The sequence below is a fragment of the Pistacia vera genome, unplaced genomic scaffold (assembly GCF_008641045.1).
Source record: "Pistacia vera cultivar Batoury unplaced genomic scaffold, PisVer_v2 Contig723, whole genome shotgun sequence".
In the NCBI taxonomy this organism is placed as follows: domain Eukaryota; kingdom Viridiplantae; phylum Streptophyta; class Magnoliopsida; order Sapindales; family Anacardiaceae; genus Pistacia; species Pistacia vera.
In genome coordinates this window covers 299,140-326,617 of record NW_022196583.1, presented here as the reverse complement: position 1 = coordinate 326,617, position 27,478 = coordinate 299,140, and the positions used below count along the sequence as shown (strand labels likewise).

General features: G+C 35.8%; 1 protein-coding gene across 1 annotated transcript; it reads left to right on the top strand.

The window, feature by feature from the left end:
- Positions 1-839: 839 nt before the first annotated feature.
- On the top strand, positions 840-26,994 carry LOC116114786 (subtilisin-like protease SBT5.6). Its single transcript, XM_031400927.1, is given in 10 exon segments — positions 840-962; positions 1,076-1,268; positions 1,365-1,580; positions 1,759-1,870; positions 24,864-25,312; positions 25,315-25,424; positions 25,516-25,607; positions 25,697-26,054; positions 26,133-26,346; positions 26,434-26,994. Coding segments are annotated over 10 exon segments (2,355 nt in total). The 5' UTR covers positions 840-890; the 3' UTR covers positions 26,973-26,994.
- The last annotated feature ends 484 nt before the right edge of the window (positions 26,995-27,478 follow it).

Below are 27,478 nucleotides of genomic sequence, written 5' to 3'. Positions count from 1 at the left end.
ATTTTCTTTAAATAGAAGTCCCATTGCCAAATGTAATTATATAATGATAATAATCCAAGCTCAGGCTTTTTTTTTTTTTTTTAAGGTATCGAGACCCATGTTAAAGACTGTCTAATCCCCAGGGTAACGGAATACCCTACAAGATCATACTTGTTTTTTGACATCCTCTACAACAGGATCATAATATAATTTACATACACTTAATTTTAAAGGTAAAAGACCACAAATATCGGTGATTGATTCCTTCTCCAATCATGAGTTTGGACCAAGTTATCTCTTTATCCTCTTGGTGTTTGTATCAATCTCTTGATTATTCAAACCATATTTAAAAATTGAAATCTAAAACAGTAATATCCCATTATAATTGTGTGCAATCCACACAAAACTCTTTATTTTATTAAATAGATGTTTAATCAATAACCCATACATATTTTCTGAATAATTATTTTATAACTGTACCTAACTTAACGCTTTAAGGATGGTAAATTGGTAATGAGTGTAGTAGTCCAACACATGAGAAGTTATGTAATCTTAGAATTAATACTATGTAATATACATTGACCTTCACATTTTTAACTAACTTTGAAAAGACACTTGGCGGTACCAACTACTTCTGGGTGACTGAATGATTCGATAGTGACTCTTGGGTATATTACTCAAGAGAGCTCTTATCCAACCGATAGTTTCAAAGTTTCGAAAGATTAGTTAAGGTGCACATAAGTTGTCCTGAACTCCTCGGTCATACTACCCCTGGTCAAAAAAAAAAAAAAAATTAGCCATACCCTACTTGATAAAAGGGGGACCGTTTTGAATTTTTTGAATTGTCAAGATATACTTTACGCAAGTATAAATACTCATCATCAGAACTACAAGATATATAATTACCAACCATGAACAATATCAATATCTTTCTATTCGGTCTTTTTCTTCTTCCTCTATTAGCCTCTTGTGAAGAAAAAAACGTAAGTCTTTTGCAGTCTCGTTTTTTTTTTTTTGGGTTGCTTTTAGTCAAAGAAGTTTTTGATGAATGTGTATATGAATATATACTTAATATGGTTAATTTGAATGATGACAGGTCTACATAGTTCAGTTTCGTGGACAAAATGGAAAAAAAGCATTGCATGAGATAGAAGACACCCACCATTCATATTTGCTCTCTGTGAAAAACAATGAGGAAGAAGCTAAGGCTTCTCGTCTTTACAGTTACCAATACAGCATCAATGGCTTCGCCGCAGTGCTCACTCCTGATGAAGCCTCCAAACTTTCAGGTAAGTTGGAATCAAATTAATCTCTTAATTTGTTTTACTTTCTCTTTGTTGTGACACTCACAGCAAACAATTGATATGTATATGATTATTTGACAGAATTGGAAGAAGTTGTATCAGTGTATAAAAGCGAACCAGGATTGTACACATTACAGACAACAAGATCATGGGAATTTGTAGGCTTAAACGAGGGGGGAGAAGGATTAAAAGAGGGAGAAGAAGGAGGAAGAGGAAGACATAACTACAAGATGGGAGAAGGCCTCTTATCAAAAGCCAAATACGGACAAGAAGTAATAGTTGGCGTCTTGGATAGTGGTAAAAACTATAAACTAAGTTGAATTTGTTTGCATATGTTCTGTTTTACATGTGACTTTCTCTTATCTTCTTTGCAATTTTCTAGAAAAAACTTGCTCCGATTTCTGTATTTGATGATGTTTTTTTAAGAAATATGATTACACGTGAAAGTGAGTTTGGTTATTATTATTATAATTAGGTATATGGCCAGAATCAGAGAGCTTTAATGACGAAGGAATGGGACCTGTTCCAAAATCATGGAAGGGAATCTGCCAAACTGGGGTTGCTTTTGACTCTTCTCACTGCAACGGGTGAGTGTTTCAATTTCTTTCTCCTTTGTCTTCTTTTATTTTATTTACTTTACTGCAATAAATAAAAGATCTGCATGTGAATATGTGAGGGGATCAAACCTATTATTTCAGAAGGATCTTCGGATTAAAGAAATCAATGGAACAAGAAACAAGTTATTTTATGTCTTTATTTATCGTCAGTCTTTGATTTAAAATGTGCTGACAGAGGAAGTGCCATTGATAGAATAAAGAAAGTGATATCTCCCTTGCTTTTGAAGGGACCATTACTTATGGAATCAAATATGTTCTCATTTCATTGGTAAACGTGTTAAGCATATAGTCTAAAAGTGAATAGGGAAGATAATTTGACCCGTAAATCCAAGAATACTAGTATCTAATTGGAAGGTTTGGTAATGGTTGGAGATGAGTTTGGTATAACCCAAAGGGTTGGTCTAGTGGTCAAAAAAGTTTATTTATTTAATTGATTTTCTGGATTTGAATCTTACAGTCACCTACCACATTTGTAGCTTTCCTTGGAATACTAGACTTGTAAGGTATTTAATTATCTATGGGGATTAGTAGAGGTACGTGCAAATTAGTTCGAACACCGTAATCATATATTAAAAAAAAAAAAAGGACAAACTTATCCAAAAAAAAAAAAAAAAGTAGATGAGTTTGTTACAAACCCATAGAGTTTGGTACAAACCCATAATAATGTGTTTAGAGTTTAGATAATAATTAGGAAAAAGTATGATATTTTTGGGTCTACATGTACACTAAACCTTAATCATTGTCATCCCTTTTTGACTAAATTCCTTTGCTAAAGTTTGGGAATCTTTACCTCTCAACCAAGAAAAAGAAATTGTAATATCTACTGAATTTATTAAACTTTTAGATTGTGGACTTGACCATCAGGTCCTTTTTGTTGGCCATTTCCAAAGCGGCCATTTCCAAAGCGCCAAAGTGGGTATTTTCAGTGACAGCATGGATCCTTTTGGATTCTTATAATAATTTTGTATAATAAAAAAGACGACTTTATCAGTATTATACAAAGTATCTGACCTTCCATTATTATTCTTGGCTTCTTTTTCACCTATTGTAATTGTCTATTACTTGGATGCCCCCATCCCCGTGCATTTGCTGTGTTAAATCACTGTGTCCCTGTCTGTCTCCTTCCTTTTTCAATTATTGCTGCAATTTGCAATAAACAGGGAAAATGCTGNTTGCTGCTTTGCTGCCATGTTTGTTGCTGTTTTCCTGCTGTTTTGCTGCTGGATTTTCTGTTGTTTTGCTGTTAATTTGTAATAAGTTTTCAACATGCATCGTGTCGAGGCATACCTGTCAATGTGGGCAAGAACTTGGGAGACAATCCCAACTTACTCTACTCAGAAAAAGGTAACAGGTTTACTACATTGGGTTTGTAGCGTCCAGGCCACAATCAGTGAAAATTAATGATGAAATCATTGAAGGTTGCATGTCTATTTGCAACGACGAGAGTCGTGTTACATCCAATAGATTTTCTGGTGCTGATGGTTATGGAATCACCTGTTGCCAGGCTGTAATTCCTTATGGACTAAAGAACTTCACATTGAGTGTCAGTGGGACAAAGAAAGGTGTTTGTGAAACGTGCAAGTATGCCTTCCTGGTAGACAAAGATTGGTTTCTCTTAACACATCATTTTCATACCCTTTTTATTCTATGCCTTAGGACCTCGTTCCTGTGGTGCTTGATTGGAAGTTTTCATCAAATGAGACGTGCAAAATTTGTGGCCCAAATGCCATTTGTTCAACGAATCAAAGCTTTATTTCCTGCTCTTGTGCCAAAGGCTTTGAGGGGAAACCGTATCTTCGTCAAAGATGCACAGGTAAATTAAAATTTGTAACACCTAGTGTAGACCGTTTTAGATTAACCCAATTACTTTGAAATTGTTTAACTTGTCATTGTTTTATAAATGTTGATCAATGTGCAGAACTAGGCCTGAATGATTGTGTCAAAAACTGCATCAACACAGAAGTAAACAACATGTGTTCTTGCCCTTCAGGATTAAACATTCTTGAAGGTTCTTCGGCGGATTTGAAAGAAGAATAAAATTGAAGAGGAAAATAAGAGAGAGAGAAATTAGTTAAGCTGGAAAGAATGAGACTTTTGTCTTATTCATTAGTCTTTTCCCTTGAACGTTTACATTACACGGGAATGTTTATATAAGCAATAGTTTATATAGAAACGCACTGTATTGGNTTTAATTTTGATTGTAAGTCTGCTGCAGAGTAGGTGTAACTGCAGTGCAAACCATGTTTTATATTCAGTTTTTTGTTCAATGAAAGATAATTCCCGTTTGTAACTTTTTTTCAGTGTGTGTGCCATCATAACAGCAGTTTTTCCTTAGAATTCTCCAGCTCCAAAACCTTCATTAGTTGGCCGGTGGTATTTGGCGGCCTACCAAGCATGATAGAATGACAGTGAATGAAGGTTCTTCGGTACTTGACCTCAAGGGTGACAATTACTTCTCTTGTGCTGTTTCAAGAAAGCGATCGCATGCAAGATATTTGCTTGGATCGTCTAATGACGTCGTCTTACTTTTAAAGGAGCTGGCAGAGTGTTTACTAACCAGGTGAATGCAGAAGATTTGAGCACCGTAGTGATTGTGTAGCAGTTGCAAGATTGTTCGCAAACAACATACAAAATTTTTGTTCCCAGTCCACTATTTTACACACACCAATCTGTTCTCCAAAATAAGCTGTGAGCCTCTCTTTTTGGATGTGTTTAAAGCATTGGCATCAATTGTAAGTATTGCATATTACATTCATATTTGGAGGGGAAAAGAAAATAAGAAAAAGACTATTTCATTTTACTAACTGTTGCAAATTGGTGTTTTCTCTTCCTTGTTGCCAAATTGGGTTTCAAGCTAGGTCTATGTATACAAAATATGTAGTTGTCCTATAATTGACATATTATTCATGTTCATTTAACTACGTTGACCCTGTACTGTAGGTAAAATTCAACGTTGCATAGATGATGGGATAGGATTCTTTTCTTTTACAAACATTATCCTGAAATGATTTCTCTTTAAAGTTGACATGTTTTACTCCTATTGCCATGTTTTGCTCTCACTTTTGATGGTAGACTCTCTTAACTCTATCCACACAATAGCAACTGGATTAGACCAATCAGAGGGGCACTTCACGACAATTGTTTTTTTTACTAATAATTTGAAAAACTTTTTTAATTTTCTTTAAATAGAAATCCCATTGCCAAATTTAATTTTATAATGATAATAATCCAAGCTCAAACATTTTTTTTTTTTTTATGGTATCGAGACTCACCTTGGAGACTGTCTAATCCTTAGGGCTAGATCTGTGGCACTACCAACATCATGACCAGATTTGTGGCACTGCCAGTGGCCACCAGCAATAGTGGCTGGCTGCCGGCAATGGCTTGGGGTGAGTAGGGGTGTTTTTGTTAAGTTTAAAACATTTTTGGTTGCTAGGGTGTTTTTGCTAATCTAAAAAGTTGGGGGTTAAAAAAATTATAATAAAAATACTGTTATATTAATATTTAAAAAGAAGGGAAATTTAGTAATATATATAACATGTCCACCCATTTATCCTTCCAACCAAACATATTATTTACCAATATATTCGAACCAACCAAACACATTTTCTAAACATTCTCAGTAATCTTCAAGGTGATCTTTTATTCTGTTAATATAATATCCCCATATAATAAAATATTATATGATCCAAACATCCCTTATATGTATAAATTTTTATACAAACTAATATATTATAGTATTTAGTAGATTATTTAAAACTAGAAATATATAAAATATAATGTGACAATCATACACAATGAATTATATCATGAGTTTATATACGTAACAATATTCTTACAAAAATCTATTCAATCTTTTGTTGGTTTTTAAAGAACTTGAAGGTTCTTTAGCGGATTTGAAAGCCGTATAAACTTGAATGAAGAAAAGTAAGAGAGAAAGAGAAAAGTAGTTAGGCTGGAAAGAATGAGACTTTTGTCTTATTCATTAATCTTTTTTTTTTTTTTTTTTTTTTTTTTTTTTTTGAACTTTACAACATTAGACGGTAATGTTTATATAAGCCACAATACATACAGAAACGCACCATATTTGGTCAAGTTTCTGTTTCTTACATTTTAGTCCCTTTGCCTAATATTTCCCCTTAAACAAAGCATATTTGCTTTTAGTCTTTGCCTAATATTCCCCCTTAAACAAAACATATTTGCTTTCAGTCTTTGCCTAATATTTCCCCTTAAACAAAGCTTCATATATGTATATCTCAACTGAATGTTCATTGACATATCTGCAAACTTCAACTATCTATACCATTGCCATAGCTAAGGAGCTCTGCTTCACAATTAGGATTAGTACTTCATACTGCTTTATATATAGCACCTATACACACTTTCAAAGCTGCAAACTTCACCTAATCAATCACTACTCAACAGGTCAATCTACCAGACATAGCTCAAATCAGTATAAACTTCCAAAACTGCAAACTTCACATGATCAATTAATACTCAACAGGTCAATATCAGTACACACTTCCAAAGATCAGAAAAAAATCAATACTCAGCAGGTCAATCTTCCAGGCATAGCTATCATCAATACAAAATCTAAATTCTACTCAGCAGGTCAATCTTCCAGGCATAGCTATCATCAATACAAAATCAAAATCAAAATTCAGCAGGTCAACTTTTTAGACATAGCTCACATCAGTACACACTTCCAAAGATCAGAACAAAATCAATACTCAGCAGGTCAATCTTCCAGGCACAGCAATCATCAATACAAAACCAACACTCAGTACACACTTCCAGAGTTCAAAATTCAGAATTCATAATTGAAGTTCCTCTCTGCACAGTTTACTCAAACATAGTCCAAAGAAATCAGTACTCAATACACACTCCCAAAGTTCAAAATTCAGACTCAGATAAAAAGGATGTAACAGTTAGCTTGTCCTTCAAATAACTGAACTGATTTGCCGACAGAGCTTTGGTTAGAATGTCTGCCACTTGATACTTAGAGGCTACATACTGAACACTTAAATTCTTCTTTGCTAACAGATCCCTCACATAGTGCACATCAATTTCAATGTGTTTAGTCCTAGCATGAAGCACAAGGTTTGAGGACAGTGCTCCAACACTCATGTTATCACACCAGATGACAGGGCAACCATTCAAAATAATACCAATTTCTTCAAACAAACTCCTAATCCATACAAGTCCAATAGATGCCTAACTCAAGGACCGATATTCTGCTTCTATAGAGGATAAAGAAACTACCTTCTGTTTCTTTGAACTCCACTGAACTAGGTTTCCTCCAGCAAATACAGCATATCCACTTGTGGACCTCCTGTCATCTACATCACTCGCCCAATCTGCATCAACGTAAGCTTCCAGCATAAAATGCTCCTTTTTAGTAGATAAAAGACCATGATTTAGAGTGCCCTTTACATATCTAAGAACTCTCTTACATGTGGTTGAATGATTGACAGTAGGCTGCTGAAGAAACTGGCTAACCTTGTTCACAGCAAAAGCAAGGTCTGGTCTGGACAGCGTAAGGTACTGCAGTCCTCCAATGATACTCCGATATAACGATGCTTGATCAAATTGAATGTTGTCTTCTTTACTCAGTTTAGTTCCAGTGGCTATAGGAGTCATACATGGCTTGGAGTCATGCATACCAGCTTTTACTAAGAGGTCTTGAGCATACTTGCTTTGTGTTAAGAGTAATTCCTTGTCATTTCTCTTAACCTCAAATCCAAGGAAGTATTTGACCGGACCAAGAATTTTTAAAGCAAACTGTGTATTCAAATCTATCGTAACTTGATCAACTAAGGAGGAATTGTTGCCTGTAACTAAGATATCATCTACACCAGTAGATATACTACATAGGATTCCTTTTTGTAAAAGAACAAACTCACATCAGAAATTGAATTCTGAAAACCCCAGCTTAATAAGGCATTTTTCAGTTTCCCAAACCAAGCTCTTGGAGCTTGTTTAAGCCCATACAAAGCCTTATGTAGCTGACATACCTGCTTAGTTTGAGAGAAATTAGAAAATCCTTTGGGTGGCATCATATAAACTTTTTTTGTCAGCTCCCTATTAAGGGACACATTGTTTACATCTAGCTCTAATGGTTGCTGCCTTGACTACTGGTGAAAAAGTTTCAAAGTAGTCAAGGCCAGGGGTTTGTTGAAACCCCTTGGCTACAAGCCGAGCTTTGTACTTAGAAAGGAAACCATCTGAATTCAACTTAGTCTTAAAAACCCACTTGTTACCAACTACATTCATCCCATCAACATAAGGAACTAAATCCCAAGTTTGGTTCTTTAAAAGAGCTTGATATTCAGCATCCATGGCTACTTTCCATTCTGGAATTTTCAAAGCTTCAGCAACAGATGGTGGTTCAGTTTGAATAACTTGGGTGGAAAGAAGGGCTTGAGGTACCAGCTCTGGATCCCTTGGACCTGGTGATCTTGGGATGAGCATTGACAGTTTTGCTTCCGTCAATATACTTAGGAGCAGTTAAGGGAAGAACCACATCAAGTTGAATTCCAAGGTTTGATTGTGTTGGAGTAGGCACAGCAGAATCATCTGCAAAAGGAGATATCTCAGGTTGAATTTCAGGACTGACATTAGGAGGTTCTGCTTGTATAGCAGACTCTGTTGGAAGAGAAGGTAAAGAGCAGTTCTTTATAGGACCTACAGTGGAATTTCCTAAACTAATGACTTCATTTGTGAATTGTTTAGATGGTAAAACTGAAGACTTGAATTGTGGCAATGTCCAGGCCTCTGTATACTCATACACATCAGGTGAAGTGGTAGATAAAGATGCATTTTGAAAATCAGACTTGAAAGGAAAGTCTTCCTCATTAAATCATACTTGTTTAACAATATACACCCAACCTGAAGAGTTCATGCATTGATAGCCTTTATGAGCAAGGTTGTACCCCAAGAAAACACATTTTTGGGTATGGAAAGACACCTTATGTCTTTGGTAAGGCCTGAGATTTGGATAACATCCACAACCGAATACTTTAAGATCAGTATAACCTGGTTTTTGTTTAAAAAGAGTTTCAAATGGAGATACAAACTCAATAGCAGCCGAAAGAAGCCTATTTAATAAGTACACACCAGTGCTAAAGGCTGACCACCAGAATTTCAGAGGCATAGCCGCATGAGCCAAAAGGGATAGACCAAATTCAGTAATGGCTCTATGTTTTCTCTCTACTCTACCATTTTGCTAGTGAAGGTATGGACAAGGATGCCTAAACATAACTCCATGTTTCTCCAAATAACTAGACAAAGGTCTAAACTCCCCTTCCCAATCTGTTTGTAAACATTTCAGTTTTGCATCCAACTGATTTTCAACAAAGCAATGGAACTGAGGGAATACACCAAGAACCTCAGATTTAAGCTTTAAGGGATAGATCCAGGTATACCTACTAAAATCATCCATAAAGATCACATAATACCGATATCCTTCAATAGACATAATAGGTGCAGGACCCCATAGATCTGAGTAGACTAACTCTAAAGGTTTTTGAGCTCTTGAAGTGGAAACAGGAAACTTACACTGCTATAGTTTACCAAATTGACATGCTTCACAAAAAAACTTTTATTTCCAACAATAGTATTTTTTACATGCAACTTTTCAAGTACATTATTCAAGACTTTAGTATTAGGGTGACCTAATCTAGCATGCCATAGAGCAATATTACTATATGGCTCAGCAAACAGAAACCTATATGTAGAAGTACATTCAAGAGTAGACTCTAAACCATTATCTGAAGAGTCTCCTTTATTAGCTGTAGATGAATTAACTGCATGAATTTTAGGAGCTAAAATGAAGCTTGAAGCATGAAAACTGACTTTATTTGAGAATCAGCAGAACATAAATCAGTTGTTCGCAAGGTAAGCTGATAGAGACCATCCTTTACTGTTCCTTGAAGAAGTGTAGCCTTGCTATATTTATCCTTTATTAAGCAACAATCGGCATGAAACTCAACTATCAAATGGTTATCCTTAGTGATTTGAGATACGCTTAACAAATTTTTTGCAATCTTTAGAACACAGAGAATATTCTGAAGTTTTAAAATTCTATTAGAATCAGTGGAAGGTAACAGTAACATACCTATATGGGTGATAGGGATGGACTGATCATTGCCAACTTGCACCTGAGATGTTCCTTGATAATTGGACTTCATAACCATGTTGGTAGGATCTACAATCATATGATTAGATGCACCAAAGTCCATATACCAGGGCTGGTCTATAATAGTTTGTGGTGTAGCAACATTCTGTGAAATAACAGTTGATGATATAGGCACAGAGTTGACAGGTGGCAAGGCTAAGTTATTAGTGGAGGTTATACTAGTATTGTTTGCTGGTAAGTAATGTTCAGGTAGGTGTGATGGAGGGTTTGGATTAATGTAGTTTGGTGAGGAGTTGTTGAACAGACCAGTACCTGAGGAATCATGAAACCCTGCATAAGATTGAGAATGGTGCTTCGTTGGTAGATAGTTTGCTACAAAGAGAGCCTGAACTTGAGCAGCAGGTTCATGTGAAACTCCTGAGTAAGTTTGTCCATTATTCACTGGAGATGGAAGGGATGTTGATTGAACTTGAGAAGGATTAAAATGGTTGAATTTGAGTTTTGAAAACCTTGATAATGATGGTTAAAGTGATGATAACATTGAAAGGCTAAGTGACCAGTTTTGCCACATACTTGACAGATTAATCTAGGCCTGAAATGCCCTCTGCCTTGACCTCTGCCTCTCAGTCCATTATTATTGTTAAACTAAAATCCACTAGGAACTGAGTATTGAGAAATGGCAGTGTGAGGAAATGTAGTGGTATACATGTCTACACTAGAGGTTTGCTGAGGATATATTTCATGATGTTGATAACTCATCATGCCTGGCTGAACCACTGGTGAGGAACTGGTGTTCTAAATTCCAATTGGTTGAATCATAGATGCAAGGCTAGGATTTTGAAATGGTATCCCTCTAGAGCTAGTATTCTGGAATGATGATACCACGGGGCTTTGAAATTTTGGCACACTAGTAATGTCAGTTGAAACTTGCTATTTTGCGGCTAATAATGCAAAAGTCATTTCATGAAAATTCGACAGTGTATTGTTTTGTCTCTCAATTCGCATCTCATGTTTATGAAGAAGCAACTAAGCTTCTTGAAGAGTGGCAATACTACTATTGGCCACCATAGCATCAAATTCTGGTCCTAACCCATCCAAGATATATAAGAGCAGTTCTTTATCTCCTATTTGAACTCCACTAGCTACTAATTCATCCCATATCTCTTTCATCCTCAGAATATATTCATTAACACTCATAGAATCTTTCTTAGTATTTTGCAACAAATTCCGCAAATGTAATGTTCTAGCCTTACAAAAAGATTGAAAATACAACTCCAAAGTGTTCCAAATTTCATATGCACTTGTGCATTTGGCAACATGCCTAAACATAGGTTCAGAGATAGACGAAATTAACCAGCTCACAGAAATTGATCAGTCTTTTTCCAATCAAAATACTTAGGGTTAGGTTTCTTGATTATTCGTTCAGAGTCTAACATTTGTTCTTTTAAAAACATGGAAGGGCAAGGATTCACACCTGTGACAAAGCCATCAAGCTCGTATGAAGTCAACGCAGGTAGAACTTGAGATCTCCAGTAGTTGTAGTTCCTCTCGCTTAGCTTGACTGACAAAGTTGGAAGAGAAGAATGGGCAACTGAACTCATGGTGCTTGCATTATCAGCTTGCTCATTAACTATCTTTGAACTAGAATTTAAAGATCCAGAACTCAGATTAGCCATAGACGTTTGTCAATAGGCTCTGATACCATAAAGATCTTGAAGGTTCTTTAGCTGATTTGAAAGACGGATAAACTTGAATGAAGAAAAGGAAGAGAGAAAGAGAAAAGTAGTTAGGCTGGAAAGAATGAGACTTTTGTCTTATTCATTAATCTTTTTCTTTTTTTTTTAACTTTACAACATTACACGGGAATGTTTATATAACAACTGTACATACAGAAACGCACCGTATTGGGTTAAGTTTCTGTTTCTTACATTTTAGTCCATTTGCCTAATATTTCCCCTTAAACAAAGCATATTTGCTTTCAGTCTTTGCCTAATATTTTAAACTGATAACAAAATTATCTTTAACGGTCACAATAGCAAAAAAAAAAAAAAAAAAAAAACAATGGTATTTATTTTCAATAAAACAATATATATATATAATGAGTAATGACATTTATGATTAAATTATAAGTATACAACACACAAATCAAACATCAAAACTAGTCGAAATAGTTCTAAAAGTTCTAAACATAATAATTTAATCCATTCATAATTAATATTTGTAAAGATATTTTCACATTATTATTATTATTATATTTTGCCTATCAAACTGCCAAGGTTCACAATTTTTTTTGTTAACTGGGGAAAATTATGCTATAGCAACCTACCATCCTGACCTTCTAGGTAAATAATGGGTTGAAGCTATACACAATCCTCTTGATTCGTTCTTATCATTGGACTCCCCATTAACAAACTTCTTGGCGAAAAGTTTCAGTTAAGAGTTCTTTTTCCTTGAAATGGTGTATGGTGATAACAATAAGCAAATATGTTGATCAGTATATACATGGACCTTAGAGAGAGGCTATTGGTTTGGTCTTATAAGCCTCGTAATGTAAACACAATTTCACCCTTCATCTTTTCTGTGGACTTCTTTTTGGGTTGGGGGCTATAAGATTGTACTGGATTCATTAGCTGTAAGCTGTTCACAACAATTTGGCGTTTGGAATATATAATGCATAGTGACACCCAAAACGGATATTTTTCTTGCTGAGTAATGGTTATTTTCAGGAGCTGGGCACTATGAGGAATATTTACAAGTCTTCGTTCTGGTTTTCAGCATTCTTTGTTTAGGCATTAATTATATATCACCTTTATTTGCATGACATTATACTATAGATGTTAATAGCCAGAAAAGTATCTCTCTCCAAAACAGTAAAATCTGTATAGCATTTTGGTGTATGGCTGGCTATAATATGTAGCGATAGAGTAAACCAATTTCCAAAATGGAACAGCCCACGGTTTTGACAATTTGAAGGGTTTTGTTTTTTTGTTCTTTTGCGGTTGGATATTCTATCATCCCTTGTCTTATATATATGTATACATTATAACGCATGCATCTAAAAGAATTTGCAGTTAGATATTCTATCATCCCTTGTCTTATATATATGTATACATTATAATGCATGCATCTAAAAGAATTTGCAGTTAGATATTCTATCATCCCTTGTCTTATATATATGAATACATTATAACGCATGCATCTAAAAGAATAAAGAGGTTTACATTTATGTCAATGGCATGAAAGATACAGTTAATAAAGAAGAACATGAAGACAGATGAGTTGAAAAAGAGAGGAGGTGTCTTGATACGTCGGATAAGTAGCGATTTATATATATAGTGACTACTAAATCCATAAAATGCATGGAATTTGCTAGCTGCTCTCAACTCTCAACGTAGATGTTGGAGCAAACCTATTATCCCAATTTAGCATTTTAATTATGTCATTGCTCATAATATTAAAAAAAATAAAAAAAAAATCCACAAAATGCATCGAATCAGTATGTAATCTTTTGTATCGATAACTATATATATATATATAACTTTTTTTCAACCCAAATAATGGCTTAAATAATACTTTTCTACCCACAGACTTTTAAAATACTATTTTACTACCTAAATTTATATTTAGATAACGAAAAGAGAGTAAACTCGATCCAGACTATTAGGGCTTTTGAAGAGAGAAGGGCGATGAGTCTTTTAGTGGTAAAAGATTAGATTTTGGTGGTTAAGATTAATCCAAATTTGAATTGGGAGAAGCGGCTACACAAACTCTAATTACTTAATTGTCAGCGATTGGCGGGATCAATAGAAGTAGGGTTTAAGAGGTTTTAATGAGTGATGATCAGAGAAAAAAATGGTGGTGGTGGGAGGTCTCAACGATGCCAAAATCAGAAATAGAATATAAATTTGGATAATAAAATAGTATTTAAAAGTCTGTAGATGGGAAAATGTAATTAAGTCATTGTTTGGGTAGGAAAAAGTTGTTTACTATATATATATATATATATAATGGAAAGAATATAACATAGTGATTCATTATTGGAGGTGAGATTAGCTAATATTATATGTAAAGTGTTTGAGACATACCATATATAGTATCTGGGGACTTGGGATAAGGACCTAAGCAATTAATTTGACATTATATAAATAGTTGCGCATAGGGTCAAAGCAAAATCTCTAGTTCACGCCTTAGATTCGATCTGTTGTCGTTTCTAAGCCACCATTGGACCCTCAAATTAATCAACTTCATTCCATCATCTTCCACCCAAAACCTCAAGCTTTGGAAGTTATATAAAATTCAACGTTACATGGATGATGGGATAGGATTCTTTTCTTTTACAAACATTATCCTAAATCGATTTCTCTTTAAAGTTGACATGTTTTACTCCTATTGCCTTGTTTTGCTCTCACTTTTGATGGTAGACCCTCTTAGCTCTATCCACATAATAGCAACTTGATTAGACCAATCAGAGGGGCACTTCACGACAATTGTTTTTTTAACTAATAATTTGAAAAACTTTTTAATTTTCTTTAAATAGCAATCCCATTTCCAAATTTAATTATATAATGATAATAATCCAAGCTCAGGCATTTTTTTTTAAGATATTGAGACTCACGTTGGAGACTGTCTAATCTTAGGGTAACGGAATACCCTATAAGATCATACTTGTTTTTTGACATCCTCTACAACAGGATCATAATATAATTTGCATACACTTAATTTTAAAGGTAAAAGACCACAAATATCGGTGATTGATTCCTTCTCCAATCGTGAGTTTGGACCAAGTTTATCTCTTTATCTTGTTGGTGTTTATATCAATCTCTTGATTATCCAAACCATATTTAAAAATTGAAATCTAAAACAGAAATATCCCATTATAATTGTGTGCAATCCACACAAAACTCTTTATTTTATTAAATAGATGTTTAATTAATAACCCATACATATTTTTTGAATAATTATTTTATAATTGTACCTAACCTAACGCTTTAAGGATGGTAAATTGGTAATGAGTGTAGTAGTCCAACACATGAGAAGTTAAGTAATCTTAGAATTAATCCTTTGTCATATACATTGACCTTAACATTTTTAACTAACTTTGAAAGGACACTTGGCGGTACCAACTACCTCTGGGTGGCTGAGTGATTCGATAAGGACTCTTAGGTGTATTATTTAAGAGAACTCTTATCTAGTCAATACTTCCAAAGTTTCAGGAGATTAGTTAAGGTGTCCGTAAGTTGACCTAAACACCCATGATCATGCTACCCTTGGTCATCAGAAAACAAAAAAATTAGCCATACCCTACCGGATAAAAGGGGGACCGTTTTGAATTTTTTGAATTGTTAAGATATACTTTATGCAAGTATAAATACTCATCATTAGAACTACAAGATATATAATTACAATAATATCACCAAACCAATAATGGTAAGAATATAACATATTGATTCATTATTAGAGGTAAGATTAGCAAATATTATATATAAAGTGTTAAAGACATATCATATATAATACCTGGGGACTTGGGATAAGGAGTTGTTGTAAACTAAGCCTAATTGCTCAAACCAAAACACCAATTACTCAAACACAAACCAATAGTAAAGAATCAACACCACAATATACCGTGGTCCACTTGTTTTATATCGAATAAGCTACGTCCATGTTGAGCTCCAGAATATGGAGACTCGCTGCATTATGATTAAAGTCTCAATGTTACAGATTACAATCAAACCACACTCACTGCAGTCAACACAATCATTCACTCACCTTTCCCCTTTTTCACCGCAAACTTGAACAATCACTAGAGAACTCACTACCCTTGAAGGAACTCACAACCCTCAACAAGACTCTAGGTAGATTCACACAAGAAGAATAATCGAGTATACAGAGAGAAGAAAAATTGAGACTGTTGCATAAAATGACAAATCAGAGGTTTTTTTATACCTTTGACTGCTGAGTGAACTGGAGCCATCAGATCTTGCATTCATCAAAGGGCTAAGATTAATTTGAGTTTACTAAAGAAAATGGCAGTGTTTCATTGGGCTATAAATGGTGTCACAGACTTCACCATTTAACAATCACCACCTTAAAGTTTGTGGCTATTTCTCTAGCAGAATCTTCTTTAGTGCAGCAAGTATTATGCATATTCCTTCTTAGCTCTAATTGGTTATTCCACATGCAATAAGTTCAAGCAATGCTTGAACTTTGGAAGTGTTACAACCTTGGTTCCCATGTCTACAGGGTTATTTTCAGTAGGGATCTTCATAAGGTTCACCTCTCTTTTTGAGATCATATCCCTTAAAAAATGGTGTCTTACATCTACATGTTTATCCTCTCATGGTATACAGGATTCTTTCCTAAGTGAATGGCACTCTGACTGTCTAAATAGACAGTCACTATTCTATTCAGCAGCTTGGCCTCTCTCAAGAATCCTTGAAGCCATATGGCTTCTTTGAATGCATCGGTTACAACCACATATTCTGCTTCAGTTGTGGACAGTGCTACCAATGGTTGTAACTGAGACTTCTAGCTGATACAGTTTCCTCCCAAGGTAAAATGGTAGGCTATTGTGGACTTCCTTGAATCCTTATCACCTGCAAAATCAGAGTCTACATACCCAACCAAATCAAGTGACGAGTTTCTTTTACAGAAATTCAAACCAACATGCACAGTGCTTCTAATGTATCTAAGTAGCCATTTTAAAGCACTGTCTAGGTGATTTTTTTAGTCCATACAAAGATTTATACAACAAACATACATGGTTAGGAAGGTATTTATCCCTAAACCCCATAGGTTGACTCATATAAATCTGCTCTTCTAATTCCTCATGCAAAAATGCAGTTTTTACATCTAACTCTAGATCGTAATGTGCTACTATAGATAACATCAGCCTTATAATTTTAAATTTAACAACAGGTGAGAAAATTCTGGTAAAGTCGATACCTGCCCTTTGTGTGTAGCCTTTGGCCACCAACCTGGCCTTATATCTTGGTGGGTCAATCTTGTTGATGCCCTCCTTTAGCTTCTACAGCCATTTGCATTCCACTAGCTTTTTGTCTTTTGGTTATGGAACAAAAGTCCAGGTTTTGTTCTGCCTTAGGGAATCCATATCCTCATTCATGGCAATGAGTCATTTCTTGTTGTCCTTTGAGTTTATGGCATCCTCATAAGAATCAGGTTCTGTCCTCTGAATCTTTACACCAGCAAGCAGTGTTGTGTAGATGAGATCAACATAGCTGAACCTTGCAAGGGGTCTTATTTCCCTCCTTGCTCTGTCTCTAGCTAGTTGGTATTGAGCCAAGTCCTCTTGTTGGGCATCCTAAATGTTATCCTCATTCTCACCTTCACCATCATGGTCAATGTCAATAGATGGGTGCTTAGGTTCTAGTTCTGGTCCATCAGTAGTGGTTTCAGTTTCTTGTTGGTTGGTTGACTCCACCTCAAACTAAGTGCTCTCGGTTTGATGTGAGTTTTCCACTTGGTGGCTTGAGGTACCTGCATTAGTGTTAGTAACCCTACAAGGAAACACACACTCGTTAAAGACCACATCCCTACTGATGATGACCTTGATCCCTAGAGCATCTCTCTCCCACAACCTATATCCCTTGGTCCCATCTTGATACCCTAAAAACACATCTGAGGGACCTTGGTTCCAATTTCCCATTTATGGTGTGTGCATAAGCTGCACATCCGAAAACTTTTAGGTGGTTAAGGGATGGTTTTCTTCCTGACCATCTTTCTTCAGGGCATTTAAAACCTATTGCACTAGAGGGTGACCTATTCACTAAATAGGCAACAGTGGTTAAAGCCTCTCCCCAAAATGACTTAGGCAAACCAATTGTGAATAAAAGACACCTGACCTTCTCTAACAAGGTCTTATTCATCCTCTCAGCAACTCCATTTTGTTGGGGAGTTCTTCTAACTGTCTTATGTCGTAAATTCCCTAGTCTCTACAGTATGTATCAAACTCAATATTACAAAACTCTGAGCCATTATCTATTCTAAGGGCTTTTACTTTTTTCTCCACTTGGTTTTCTACCAAAGTTTTCCAGCCCTTGAACTTACTTAGAGCCTCATCCTTAGATCTAAGAAGGTATACTCACACCTTTCTACTGTAACCATCCACTATTGCTAGGAAGTAACTATTGCCCCCATGTGATTTGACTCTCTCTGGACCCCATAGATCAGCAAGTAAATATTCTAGACAGTTTACAGCCAGGTGAGTTCCTTTTGGGAAACTCAACCTATATTGTTTACCCATGACACATATTTCACAGAAACTAAGGTCTGACACATTATCATTTCCGAAATACCCCTGTTGTTTAAGGGAATTCATACCTGTTTGGCCTATATGGCCCATCCTTAGGTGCCATTTTTCTGCAGTAGAGATGTTAGTACTTAGTAGATATAAAAGCAAAATTAACAGCCATTTGATAATACTAACCACACAGAATATACAAGCCATGCCTCTTAACTCCTCTAAGCAAAATTTAATCATTCTTGTAAACAGAAATGCAACCATTTTTAGCCATATAGCTACAGCGAAATTCATCTAGTGTGCCTAATGAAATCAGGTTACGCTTAAACTCAATTATATATCTTTCTCTTGTTAACATTATGAGTTTACCACTACTAAGTCTAATGGTGATATTTCCTACACCTTGGACACTACAGGAGTGGTTATTACCCATAAAAACAGTTTCAGGTTCACCATTTATCAAATTTTGAAACCAGCTTTTATTAGGACTCATATGGAATGAACACCCTGAGTCTAACACCCATTCATTTGCAATTTCAGAACTAGATACAGTGAGTGCTTCAGTAATCTCAATGCTATTACTAGAGGATGCTATGTTACTCTCAGTACTAGACTATTTTTGCTTCTTAACCCAATCATAACAGTTCTTTTTAATGTGTCCAAGCTTATTACAGTAAAAACATTTTCTTGTCTCTGATTTGGATTTATTGTTATAGGCTTTCCCTTTCTTCTTATTCCTTAAACCTACATTTTGTTGGATATTTTTTCCATTCTCTTTTCCTAAGTGTCCAGCATCTGGTCTGCCCTCCACAAAGAGATTATTCCCATTTCTTTTTAGAATTTCAACTCAAGTTCTCTAGATTTCAACCCAGCTATTATCAAATCAACGCTGGGAATAGCTCCAGTGTACTACTGGTAGCGTGCCGAATGCACCAAATTAATTAACCTTACTGACCGAACTAATGAATTGTATAAAGGGCAAGCAAGGGTCGATCCCACAGGGAATGACTCGATTAATTTCTATATTCTAAAACACTAAAAACAACAGAAACGCAAATTAAACTCTAAACAGTAAACTTGACAACAGTAATGAAGGGGGATTTGTAATCAAAGCAAACTAAAGTAGAACAGAGAAATAAAATATCAGGTTAAACAATCAGCTCTCGGTCAAGATCCACCTAAACATGCATTGGACATAAAGTAACCGTAACACTATCTATCTCATCACTATGAAACTACTGACCCTAGGAAACAACAAGCTCTGTTACCCGAATTCTCCCTTAGTTTGTCACTACCGAAACAAGCTCTTCGAGTAGATACTAACCCTTGAACAACCAGAACAAGCTCTCTAAATTTAATTCAATGGCAGCATAAGAATTAGGAGAATAGATCAATCTAAGCAACAATACGCAAGCTCGGATTATTAACTTAGGTTATGTTATTCAAGACAATAGACCGAAAACTTGTCCATAATGCTATCATCATGTGTCACTCGTTGAATAGAAAAAAGGACAATTACGGATCACATCCTAATTCTAACAGGTAAATTGATTAACAATTTAGCAGGCCAAAACTAAATCACTCAAACAAGAATCACAAACAATTAAAATAGAATAACATAAACAATCCAATAAAAATGAGATTAAGAACAATGTTCTAGGTCAGGTTACACCAATGACATGAAATTAGGCTTCAAAATCCCCTTGAACTGAAGAAGGAAATTAGCCGCACATCTTGATCAGAACGCAAAAACTCTACATAATTCACACTCTACTGTCCTCTCCCGTTTAACCTAAAAAATTAATTAAATAACATGTGTTTTCCTAATTTCCCAAGAATCACGGAATTTCTTTCCTGGACGTTTCCTAGAAGATAGACTTCAGAGTTGATAAAATCTGATCAGATATGGATTCCAGAATTCGTCTCCAATCTGCACCAGGATTCTCGCCATGTAAAAGATCTTTTCTGGGCTCCATCACTTCATAAAAATTGTATTTAGGATGTGTAGATGAATCTGGGCTTTTGAATCACCCTTTCGATATCTGATGCTCAGTTAGGCCCGTTCGAAGATTCATGCTCAGCTAAGGAATCCTTCTGCGACTAGGATTCCAGGTCCGGTTTTGCAACAACTACTGAGAACCCAAACGAACTCGGATTCTTGCCCATAATACCTCCTGAAAAGCTTGATTCGTCTACTTTAATGTTCTCTGAAAACCACTTTTGCAATTGAGGAATCTAGCTCCCTGAAAAACCTGAAAAACGTAGCACTGGTCAGAATAACGAAAAATCTGGAAAATCTGGAATTTCCTAGTCTTTTCTCAATTATTTCCTAAAGTCTATCCAAATATGCCAAACTTAAAAAATAAACTCTAATCAACTCAATTAGGCATAAAACATAACAAAAACATAATATGATAGGAATAAAAAATATGTAAATTACACTCTTATCAACTACAATGCATTCTTTACCACTAAGTGTTCATCAGGTAACGAATTTAATAAAATCACTACAAGACTCGAATCCCCTAATTCATGATCAGTTCCTTTTAGTACTAATGTCATTTTTAGGAATTCATCTAGGTTTTCTTCTAATGACTTAGAAACATCCATTTTGTAAGAAAACAGGGCACCTTTCAAAAAAGCTAAATTAGGAGTAGACCGTAATGCATATAAAGTTTTGTGTTTACCCCAAAGTTCGATCGGTGTGTCCAGACCATCCATTTTTCATAGAACGCTATTAGATAAGTTCATAATGATCAGGTTGTATGCTTCTTCGTCTATCTCTGCCTTCTTTTTCACCTTTTCTTCGAACCACTTGGTTGCTTCCTTCTCCAGTGCTATTCCCACCTTATTGTGAGATAGAAGAGCCTTCATCTTCTTCTTCTTCCAAGTATTGAAATCCATCTTCCCATTGTACTAGGATATCTCTACATGTGTTGTAGTGCTCATCATTTTGTTCAACAACAAACCCTAAAGATTCACTACCTTGATCATGACTGACTTTCTTTGATTTGACCCTTTGAGACCAAAATCGACCTCTAGTGTTCAAGAATTGAACCGAAGACTCAAGATTCAAGACCCTAGAGGTTAAGAACTTCCCTAAATTGAAAATCCCCAAATTTGAAAAAAAACCCTAATTCGTGACTCTGCCAATTTTGGATCGATTTCAAGAATATCTAAACCCTAGAGTACTAGCTCTGATACCACTATTGTAAACTAAGCCTAATTTCTCAAACCTAAACACCAACTACTCAAACACAAACCAATAGTAAAGAATCAAGAATCAACACCACAATATATCGTCGTCCACTTGTTCAATATCGAACAAGCTACGTCCACGTTGAGCTCCAGAATATGGAGACTCGTTGCACTATGATTAAAGCCTCAATGTTACATATTACAATCAAACCACACTCACTGCAATCAACACAATCATTCACTCACCTTTCCCCTTTTTCACCGCAAACTTGAACAATCACTAGAGAACTCACTACCCTTGAAGGAACTCACAAGCCTCAACAAGACTCTAGGCAAATTCACACAAGAAGAACAATCGAGTGACAAACCTTAACAACCAGGTTACAATTGCGTTCTACAGAGAGAAGAAAAATTGAGACTATTGCATAAAATGACAAATCAAAGGTTCTTTTATATCATTGACTGTTGAGCGAACTGGAGCCGTCAGATCTTGCATTCATCGAAGGGCTGAGATTAATTTGAGTTTACTGAACAAAATGGCAGCGTTTCACTTGGCTTTAAACGGTGTTGTAGACTTCACCATTTAACAGGACCTAAGCAATTAATTTGACATTACATAAACAATTGCGTAGAAGGGTAAAAGCAAAATCTCTAGTTCACACCTTGGATTCGATCTGTCGTTTCTAAGCCACCATTGGACTACCCTCAAATTAATCAACTTTAGTCCACCATCTTCCACCCAAACCTCAAGCTTGGAAGTTATATAAAAGTGCTTCCAAATAACTACCTTGACCCTGTGCTGTAGTTAAAATTCAACGTTACATAGATGTTGGGATAGGATTCTTTCTTTTACAAGCATTATCCTGAATTGATTTCTCTTTAAAGTTGACATGTTTTGCTTGTTTTACTCCTATAGTATTGCCATGTTTTGCTTGTTTTGCTCTCACTTTTGATGGTAGACCCCCTTAACTCTATCCACACAATAGCAATTGGATTGGACCAATCATAGGGACACTTCACGACAGTTTTTTTTTTTTATTAATAATTTGAAAAACTTCTTAGTTTTCTTTAAATAGAAGTCTCGTTGCCAAACTTAATTATATAATGATGATAATTATTTTATAATTGTACCTAACTTAACGCTTTAAGGATGGTAAATTGGTAATGAGTGTAGTAGTCCAACACACGAGAAGTTATGTAATCTTAGAATTAATCCTATGTCATATACATTGACCTTAACATTTTTAACTAACTTTGAAAGGACACTTGGCGGTACCAACTACTTTTGGGTGGCCGAGTGATTCGATAGAGACTCTTAGGTATATTACTTAAGAGAGCTCTTATCCAGCCGATAGTTCAAGGATCTCAAGAGATTAGTTGAGGTACACGTAAGTTGACCTGAACACCCCCAGTCATGCTACCCCTGGTCATTAGAGAAAAAAAAAAAAAAAAATTAACCATACTCTACTCGCTCTTTTTTCTACTTCCTCTATTAGCCTCTTGTGAAGAAAAAAACGTAAGTCTTTTGCAGTCTCTTTTTTTTTTTTTTTTTGTTGTTGTTTTTAGCCACAGAAGTTTTTGATGAATGTTTATACGAGTATATACTTAATATGGTTAATTTGAATGATGACTGACGGGTCTACATAGTTCAGTTTCGAGGACACAATGGAGAAAAAGCATTGCATGAGATAGAAGACACCCACCATTCATATTTGCTCTCTGTGAAAAACAACGAGGAAGAAGCTAAGGCTTCTCGTCTTTACAGTTACCAATACAGCATCAATGGCTTCGCCGCAGTGCTCACTCCTGATGAAGCCTCCAAACTTTCAGGTAAGCTGGAATCAAATTAATCTCTTAATTTGTTTTACTTTCTCTTTGTTGTGACACTCACAGCAAACAATTGATATGTATATGATTATTTGACAGAATTGGAAGAAGTTGTATCAGTGTATAAAAGCGAACCAGGATTATACACATTACAGACAACAAGATCATGGGAATTTGTAGGCTTAAACGAGGGTGGAGAGGGATTAAAAGAGGGAGAAGAAGGAGGAAGAGGAAGACATAACTACAAGATGGGATAAGGCCTCTTATCAAAAGCCAAATACGGACAAGAAGTAATAGTTGGCGTCTTGGATGGTGGTAAAAAACTATAAACTAATTTGAAATCAAGCTGAATTTGTTTGCATATGTTCTGTTTTACATGTGACTTTCTCTTATCTTCTCTGCAATTTTCTAGGAAAAACTTGCTCCGATTTCTGTGTTTCATGTTTTTTTTTTAAGAAATATGATTACACGTGAAAGTGAGTTTGTTTATTATTATTACAATTAGGTATATGGCCTGAATCAGAGAGCTTTAATGACGAAGGAATGGGACCTGTTCCAGAATCATGGAAGAGAATCTGCCAAACTGGGGTTGCTTTTGACTCCTCACTGCAATGGGTGAGTGTTTCAATTTCTTTCTCCTTTGTCTTCTTTTATTTTATTTACTTTACTGCAATAAATAAAAGATCTGCATGTGAATATGTGAGGAGGGATCAAACCTATTATTTCAGAAGATCTTCGGATTAAAGAAATCAATGGAACAAGAAACAAGTTATTTTATGTCTTTATTTATCGTCAGTTTTTGATTTAAAATGAGCTGACAAAGGAAGTGCCATTGATAGAATAAAGAAAGTGATATCTCCTTTGCTTTTGAAGGGACCATTACTTATAGAATCAAATATATTCTCATTTCATTGGTAAACGTGCTAACCATATAGCCTAAAAGTGAATAGGGATGATAATTTGACCCGTAAATATGAGACTACTAGTATCTAATCAGAAGGTTTGGCAATGGTTTGAAATTACCAATTTAAGAGTTTGGTGTACTCCAAAGGATTGGTCTGATGGTTAAGAAAATTTATTTATTTAATTGACTTCCTAGATTTGAATTTTGCAGTCACCTACCACATTTATAACTTACCTTGAAACACCAGACTTATAATATATTTAATTGTCTATAGGGACTAGTAGAGGTACATACAAACTGGCTCGAAGACCCTGATCATATAAAAAAATAATAATAAAAAAATAAAAAACAAACAAACTTATCCAAAAAAAGGAGATGAGTTTGTTACAAACCCATAGAGTTTGGTACAAACCCATAATAATGGGTTTAGAGTTTAGATAATAATTAGGAAAAATATGATATTTTGGGGTCTACATATACACTAAACCTTAATCAAATTCATCCCTGAATCCTAGTGCAATTAACAACTTTTTGACTAAATTCCTTTGCTAAAGTTTGGGAATCTTTACCTCTCAACCGAGAAAAAGAAATTGTAATATCTACTGAATTTACATTACTCTTAATTTTTACGTTTTTACAGCAAGATCATTGGAGCTAGGTACTACTTGAAAGGTTATGAGCATGCATTGGAGGGGCGCCTTAATGACACATTGGACTACCGTTCGCCACGTGACATGAACGGCCATGGCACCCACACGGCGTCCACCGTGGCTGGCCTCCGTGTCGCTAACGTTTCTGTTTTTGGGCTTGCACGTGGCACTGCCACCGGGGGTGCCCCGTTGGCCCGCCTAGCCATATACAAAGCCTGTTGGGCTGTCCCTCAGGAAGGGAAGGTCGTTGGCAGCACATGTTTTACAGAAGATATGTTGGCGGGCATAGACGATGCCATTAGGGATGGAGTTGATGTGATGAGTATCTCAATTGGGTCCTCAAGACCTGACGCTTTTGCTCAAGATGCTATAGCTAATGGTGCATTACATGCGGCCAAAAAGAACATTGTGGTCGCTTGTGCAGCTGGAAATTCAGGTCCTACCCGGCTAAATTGTCCAACTTTTATCCGTGGATGATCACAGTTGGTGCTAGCTCCTTGGACCGTGATATCTTGGGGCCTCTCGTGTTAGGAAATGGCTTGAAAATCATGGTGATTAGCCAATGTTTTCTAATGACTTAGTTTGATTCTCATGCTTTCATATTTGCCTTTCTTAACTTGAATATATGTCATTTAATTTTAGGGAGCAACAACTCCTTACGGGCTCGAGAAGAAACATCCATTAGTATATGCACCAGATGTGGTTGTTCCTGGAGTTGCCAAGAATGAATCAGCGTAATCTTTCCTTTCCTTATATTGTTTTGTATGATGCTTTAATTAATAAAAATTGATTCTGATAAAAATATGATTGATTGTGGTTCCAGGCAATGCCTCCCGGGTTCTCTTGATCCTAAAAAGGTAAAAGGAAAAGTGGTTTTGTGCATGAGAGGGCTTGGAATGAGAGTTGGAAAGGGGAGAGAAGTGAAGAGGGCTGGAGGTGCAGGTTATATATTAGGAAACACTGCAGCTTCTGGAGATGAACTGCCCTTTGATCTTAATGTCCTTCCAGGAACTGGAGTGTCCTCCAATGATGCCAATAAAATTATTCAATACATCAAAGCTACCAAGAATCCAACAGCGATTATCAATCGTGGAAAAACAGTGTTCATCTCTAAGCCTGCCCCATCCATGGCTTCTTTCACTAGTAGGGGTCCTAATCCAATTGATCCTAATCTTCTCAAGGTAACAAAAGTTGGGACATTGAATTAGTTTAAGTTGATGTATCTCTTTAGTCTGTTAATTTTCAGTTTCTCTGTGCAGCCTGACATCACCGCTCCAGGATTGAATGTATTGGCAGCATGGAGCGAGGGAGAGTCAATTACAAAATTATCTAACGATAAGCGATTTGTTAAGTATAATTTTGATTCAGGAACTTCTATGGCTACCCCTCATGTGGCTGCTGTTGCTGCACTTCTCAAAGCTGTGCATCCTAAATGGAGCAGTGCTGCTATAAGATCTGCCATCATGACCACTGGTAAATTCACACATTTTATCACATTAATAGATTTTCTCATGTGCACCAAACTATGTTTAACTCTAAAATGGCCAATTAATGTTGCAGCCGGATTGAGGAACAACAAGGGCAAGCCAATAACAGATCAACTGGGCAAAATCGCAACTCCTTTTATGTTCGGATCAGGCCATTTTCGTCCTACAAAAGCAGTAGACCCTGGTCTTGTATACGATGCTTCACACGAAGACTACCTTCTTTACCTTTGCAGCATTGGAACAGATAAACCAGAACCAAAATTCAAGTGTCCAGAAAATCCACCCTCACCAGTCAACCTCAATTATCCATCACTTGCTATTCCTAAACTCAATGGCACTGTGATTGTTAAAAGGACGGTCACTAATGTTGGTGGTGATGGCAAGAGTGTCTACTTCTTTAGTTCAAAACCACCGATGGGAATCTCTGTTAAGGCCACTCCGAGTGTGCTGTTCTTCAACCATGTCGGCCAGAAAAAGAGCTTTACTATTAAAGTGAAAGCAAGAGGTGGAATGGCGAGAAAGTATCTCAAAAATGAGTATGGCTTTGGGTGGTACTCGTGGAATGATGGACTCCACAATGTTAGAAGTCTCATGGCTATAGCTTTAGCATAAAGTAGCTTTTTTTTTTTTTTTTTTTTTAAAAAAAAAAATTGTTTACCGTAATTGTCCAAATTAGAGAAACAGAGGAGATATGGAGCCCTTGCAAGGGAAAACAGGGTCTTCTGACATCTTTAAGTAATTTTTGGGGCTTCCACAATAAAATGGACTTAATATCTCTTTTTTTTTTTTTTTATAAGGTAAGAATTAAACATATGAAACAAAATCAATATACAAAGATACAAAAGACATAGCTCAAGCAAAGACCAAAAGTCTCAAGCAAACATGAAAACATCCACAAAAGCCACAAACGGCACAAAAGAGCACGCAGACTTCTTACAACAAAAAAAAAGTAGTCAACCAAGTGCCATCACATATAACCAATCCAATATCTCTGCGAGAGCTGCAATGTTGATCGAAAACACAACCCCTAAAATACATTCTCGAGATATAAAGAACCACCCTAGGATACACTAGTAATTGGTATAAGCCATATCTTAAATATAACTTTATTTTGTTGT